At 50.1% G+C, this 6,063-nt stretch overlaps 1 protein-coding gene across 1 annotated transcript; it reads right to left on the bottom strand.

Moving 5' to 3' along the window:
• Positions 1-1,543: 1,543 nt before the first annotated feature.
• Positions 1,544-4,384, bottom strand: HSPB7 (heat shock protein family B (small) member 7). The gene is made up of 3 exons (XM_070758275.1): positions 4,050-4,384; positions 3,153-3,286; positions 1,544-2,402 (listed from the first exon to the last, which is right to left on the bottom strand). Exons 1-3 carry the CDS (start codon positions 4,126-4,128, stop codon positions 2,217-2,219), a joined length of 399 nt encoding a protein of 132 aa, XP_070614376.1. The 5' UTR covers positions 4,129-4,384; the 3' UTR covers positions 1,544-2,216.
• Positions 4,385-6,063: the final 1,679 nt, after the last annotated feature.

Below are 6,063 nucleotides of genomic sequence, written 5' to 3'. Positions count from 1 at the left end.
AGCAGCATGTATCTAAAACAAAGAACTATATATAGAAATGATTAAATACGAGGGTTGTCCTGAAAGTAAGGTTATAAGGCAAGTAGCTCTTGCGGGGGAAGTTGGTATTATACTGCTCAAAAAAGAAATATTCTAATTGAATATTTCATTTTCACAACTATTCCATTTGCACAACAGCATGTGAAATTGATTGTCAATCAGTGTTGCTTCCTAAGTGGACAGTTTGATTTCACAGAAGTTTGATTTACTTGGAGTTATATTCTGTTAAGTGTTCCCTTTATTTTTTTGAGCAGTGTACTATCGTGTAGCAGGAAGTCCGTGGAAGAGAATGAGCAGTACCAGTGGTCAGTAGATCATCGACTGGTGAAGGTTAGAGATGAGCGTCCTCATTCCGTTTCCCTCCAAGTGTGAAGTGTGTGCTGTAATACGCTACCTGAATGCTAAGGGCGTGAACACTGCTGTGATGGGTGCCCAAGATGCTTACTGATGTGCACAAAATCAACAGTCAGTGCCGCCCGTGAATTTCTGGACTGTTTCAAGATTGAAGGCGAAGCTTTTCTCAATTGTATGGTGATAGGAGATGAAACTTGGGCTTATCACCCTACTCCAGAGAGCAAACGTCAATCAATGCAGTGGCACCATACCCATTCTCCTTCAGCCAAAATATTCAAAATATCCAGCAATTGGCGAGAAAAATCTTGGGCACCCATCGCATACAACTTTTGGGCACCAGTTGCAGCAGCGTTCATGCCTTTAGCATTCAGGTAGCATATTACAGCATGCACTTCACACACGGAATGAGGACGCTCATCTCTAAGCTTCACCACAATGCCAGTCAATGATCTACTGCTTGTTCTCTTCTGCTGGCTTCCCACTACACAATAGTAATACCAACTTCCCCCTGCAAGAACTACATGCTTTGTAACCTTACTTTCCAGATAACCCTTGTTATAATAAACTTAGAAGAAATATTGGTAATGTGTGTGTGTGTGGGAGTTAAAGTTTCAGTCTTTAAATGAGAGAGAGATTGAATCAAGAATCACTCAGGGAAAGAAAGAGGAGTGGAGGGGAGTAGGAAGGGGGAGAGAAGGAGAAAGAAAGTAGAGGGGAGAGATGGAGTAAGGGGAGAGTGTGAAAAAATGAATAACAGACTGATGGTTAGAAGTAATAAGCACACAATATGATGTTGACTTTAGAATGATGGATGGAGAAAAGGGTATAATTATGTATATTATTGACATATTTTAAGATATGTATTATGGTGGAGAAAAGATAAAAATATTTTCCAAAAAAAAAAGCAGGGAGGCTGGGCTGGGCCTGGAATGGCCCCAGGCGAGGAGCCTGCTTGGAGGGCCTTTGTCAGGCGGCTCTATTTCCAGACCATGACTCACTTCTTCCCTCTTTGCCCAGCCCTTTGGCCTTCAGAAACTCTGTGTGTGTGTGTGTGTGTGTGTGTTGGATGCAACACAAGGACAAAAGCTCGCTCCTTCCTTGCTCTTGCTTCTCCCCACACCCCAAATCATACACGTTCACACAGCCAAAGTCAGCATGCAGACTTGCAAGAAAGTATTTTTTTCTATAATTAAAAGTTTACATTCCTTTTTACATCGTTTTCATTCTCCTCAACAGGTTTTTTTCTTTCTTTCTTCACCTTGGGTGGTAGCTGGATTTGGAGGTGGGGTGCAAAGACAGGGTGGGGGGGGAGGGGAAGGGGGGGGGAAGACCCCCTGAATCTAGCATATGAACGTGTTAACGTTTTAACTTGAATGCTTCAAGACGCACACAGTAATCCTAAACAATTCACCGGAGGTAAACTCCATTGTGCGATTGACTTCCTATCATATAAATTTCATATCTCATCCTCTTTCTACTTTACTTTTTCTTTTCTTTTTTAGCAGCATGTCCCTTCAACACTTCAAAACATTAAAAATTACTGGCTGTAGAACTGGAAACTTCAGCTCCAGCTGCCTTCCAGCTTTGCTGTTCCTTTACTGGCAAAAAGCAGTGGTGTGTTTTCCCCTTTCAAAGGGAAAGGGGAGGGGGGAAGGGCAGCTTTGGCCCGCTCCGGCTCTTTTCCGGCATCCCTTTAACCTTCAGTCATGGATGACAAACCAAAGCATCTCTTATTGACAGGGAACACAAGGACAGATCTGCTTTCCACCCCGCACCCAGCCCAGCCTGGCTCTCTGCCCTCTCTCCCGAACTGCTCCCGGAGCTCAGATTTTAATCTCAGTCCTGAAGGTTTGTTGCACTTGCTCAGACGGCTTGGCTGGGCTTCTCCTTGCCTTGATGGTCAGGCAGCCATCTGCCCCCAGGGTGGAGGTGACTGATGTGGGGTCCACATCTTCGGGGAGCTGGCATTTGTGGGTGAAGGTGTTGACAATGGTCCCATCAGCTGCTAGCTGCCCGTGGGAGGAGGAGGAGGACAAAGAGACAATGGTTAGGGCCACGAGAGAGTCTTCAATCCTGAACATTTGATGATGTGAATTGCTCTTCCGAAGCTCCAATTGCCTGCTTGCTAAAATAAAGGGCAGCCCATCCCGAATCGCTCTGAAATGGGGAAATTCTGGTGATGTGAAATGAAGTTGGGACAACTTCTCTTCTTTTGCCAGAGGGCCCCCAGAGAGGCAGCTGGCACCAGGAGGAAGGCTTCCCGGACAGCATTTCGGTCAACGGGACCGGCCAGTCGGGGAATGTTCCCATCACCATGTGCATCCCTAGCATAGTCAGAAGGGCACTTGGGTGGGGGCAGGGCTGCCATTCTTAAAGGCATCCATACCACTGCTGTGCCTAGCCTGCAGGCTTTGCTCCATGACATAGCGGGGGGGGGGGGGGCAGGGACAGGGAGCTCTACCACATTCATCTTTTTCCCAAGCATGCAAGAAAAAAAGTACAACTCTTATAGCTCCCTTTTCTTATTTATCTCCACACTGGAATGATAATTGGGATGCTCGTGGGTGAGGCAGAGAACCTGAAGATCGGAAGAAGCCATTCCCCACTGCTGTGGATCTAAAGAGCTTTTCTCAGTCAAGCATCTCGGGGCTACCCCACCCCTCAAGCCCCAGCCGGACCGCTCAGCTCAGCTTTAAAAAAAAATGGCTCCAGTTGTCTCCCAAAATGGGGGTGGGGGCAGCTCGGCAGTCGCCACTCACCTTCTCAGCCCTCACTTCAATCTGGTTTTTGGACGTGGTAATGATAATGTCTTCGGGGGAGAAATCGCTGACATCCACGGCAAACTGGTACGTATCCCCCAAGGTTTTGATGTTTCCCATCCCGCCGGCCCGGCCTGTAGGGAGAAGAGAAGCTCTCTTGAGTCTTGATTCCAGCACTAGGACACGTTTGCTGGGCGAAAGGAAAATTCTGGGGCGGGATCCCGGGGCAAGCAGGATGCGCCCGTTGGTCCTCCCAAGTTGAGATGCTGCATGGCCAGGCAGAATTGCCTGGCTACTGAACTAGGCCTTGAAAATCCCACCTGGGTCAAGGGGGTACTCCCAAGAGACCGCAGTTTAAGAAGTACCCCAACAGGCTTCCTAAGGCAATGGTTGGACACATCACATTTCCCATGGGATTGGGCGGCATAGAAGCCTAATAAATTTAATTTCAAGCCATCTCTCTACCCTGTCAAGTGCCCATTTCCCCCTCCTCCCTGAGATCTCTGGAATATTTGCTAGGTTCTATTCTGGACAAGGCCCTGTGGCTGACAGAACTAAGAGCGGAAAAGACCAAGCTTTCCTTTGTGGCTTGGGAAGCACCGAGTTCAGATGCTGGAGAGCTTGGAGGTGAAAACTCCCCTTTCTGTGCTCCTCTTCCGCCTTTCACAAGCGCAGCCAAGCCACCTGCAGGGTGGATATCCTGGAGCAGAATGGCGGAGCCCATGTGCCCATCATTCCAAGGATGGTTGGTATAAACAAAAAAGGAGTTTATACCTAAACAGTCACAAAGCTTAAAAGTTGGGAGCCTTGACTGTGGGACCAGCTAGACAAGAGCCAGGGGAGAGACCCAGGTAGTCGGGAGTCAGGGGCCACCTATTCAGCCCTCTCCCCACTTGCCTGAGAAACTTCGGGCATCCGGGTGGGGCCTTAGGAAGCCCCCCAGTGTATTGTCGAATAGTCCGTGGGCCTTCTCCATGGGACAGCCGGCCTGCCTGGTTGCGTTCTTCCAAGAAGACGGTCGAGGGTGCCGTTAGCAGTGAGCCCAGAGAAGGTGGCTATCCAAGTGGATCGATGCTGGAGGAGCTGCCACCCCTGGAAGTCTCGCCCGACAGAGCCGCCCGGGGGCAGCTGCAGGAGCCTTTAAAAGCCTCGGAACCCGCCCGGCTGCCTTCCAGAGGGTCTTGTCAAAGAGTCTAAATTTAGAGTGTTCTCCAGGACACAGCCAAGGCCTCTGGAAAGCATCCCACAGGCACGGGCTCTACACAAACAAGAGAGAGGCGGGAGGGGAGGCTGGCCATCGGCATTCCCTCCAGGACTGGATCATTCCCCCTGATTGGCAGCAGGATTGGCCTTCCCACAAGGAAGAGCCTGGCATGGAAAAAGCCCTAGGCCGCAAGCCTCCTGTAAGAGGAGGGCAAGAGCCCAGGACCCCCACTCCCTCTACTGCCTGGCACAGGCCTCTGTGTTAGAAGATGGAGCTGGGAACAGGCCCTGCTGGCAAGCATCGCACAGCCCGCCTGTGGACACCGTCTGGGGGCAGCTTGTAGCTAAACGCAGCTGCTTAGTCACCCTCCTCTCTCAGGGCAGTCTGAGTCATTGGACCTGGGGCCTCTTCCCATGCCCTCTTCCCCCCCCCCCCTCCAGAACAAGCCCCAGAGGGCAAGGTGTCCTCTCTAGCTCAAGCTTCATCCGTAGGCCCATCGCATGTTCAGCTCTTCTGGCCCTTGGCTCCACTCCTGGACGGCTGGCAGGAGGAGAGGGGCCCAGGGACTCCCCAGAGAGAGACCCACAGACCATAAACCATCCCATTTAGAACTTTTGGGACTGTTTGGGAAGTACCTGCAGATGCTTTTTTAAAATTTTACCGTGTTTCCCTGAAAATAACCCTGAAATAAGCGCTTGGCTTTATTGCCATGTACTCAAAAGGGCTTATTATCAGGAGAGGTCTTATTTTAGGGAAAACACGGTAGCTATCTATCATATCTATCTATCTATCTATCTATCTATCTATCTATCTATCTATCTATCTATCTATCTATCTATCTATCTACTTTTCTAGCTAGCTAGCTAGCTAGCTAGCTATCTCATCTCTCTCTCTACCCTGCTTTCCCCCAAATAAGACCCTGTCTTATATTTTTTTGAGCCCTGAAATAATTGCTTGGCCTTATTGCCATGCACTAAAAAGCCCAGTTGGACATTATCAGGGGATGCCTTGTTTTTGGGGAAACAGGGTACATGCCTTTTGTTTCCCTTGCTGCTGGAATGGCCCTCTGAGCTCACCATAGAGCAGGTGGGCTCTCCTGGCCTGCAGCCTCTCTTGACCCGTGGAAAGCAGCACCCCCCCCCACACCACTCACATTGCCTGTCCCCTCCCCAGAGACTGTGTGAGTAGCCTGCCCTTCCCCTTTTAGCATTAGCATTTAGATTGATACACCGCTTCACAGTGCTTTACAGCCCTCTCTAAGTGGTTTACAGAGGGTAAGCATATTGTCCCCCAACAATCTTGGTCCTCGTTTTAGTGGCTAGCCTGGTGGGATCATGAGAGGCTGCCACCGATCCTGGCTGGGCTGTTTTTGGAGGAAAAATATTGGAGCCCCTTCCAAGCAATTGGCCCTCCTGTTGGTTCTACGCCCACTACGGGTGAACCTGGACCTTGGGAGTTGAGCATAAAACTGGGACGATGAGTGAGCTCTTGTGACCAGAACAAATGACCCTCAGAGGCGTGGGTGGCAAGGTGTGGGGCAGCCAGCCAAATGGGGCTGGTTGCCAGCTACCTGCCTGCCTGCCTGCTCGTGCTGCTTGGCGAGAAGTCTGGCTTGAGCTGGAATAGGCTGGCCGGAGGGCCTTTCCTTTGGGTCCCAGAGAGCCTTCCCGGAGAGTTAGAGGTCAGGGGTGGAGGGAGGGAGGTGTG

Source organism: Erythrolamprus reginae, chromosome 8 (assembly GCF_031021105.1).
Source record: "Erythrolamprus reginae isolate rEryReg1 chromosome 8, rEryReg1.hap1, whole genome shotgun sequence".
Classification (NCBI taxonomy): Eukaryota; Metazoa; Chordata; class Lepidosauria; order Squamata; family Dipsadidae; genus Erythrolamprus; species Erythrolamprus reginae.
This window is presented reverse-complemented; position numbering and strand designations above follow the sequence as displayed.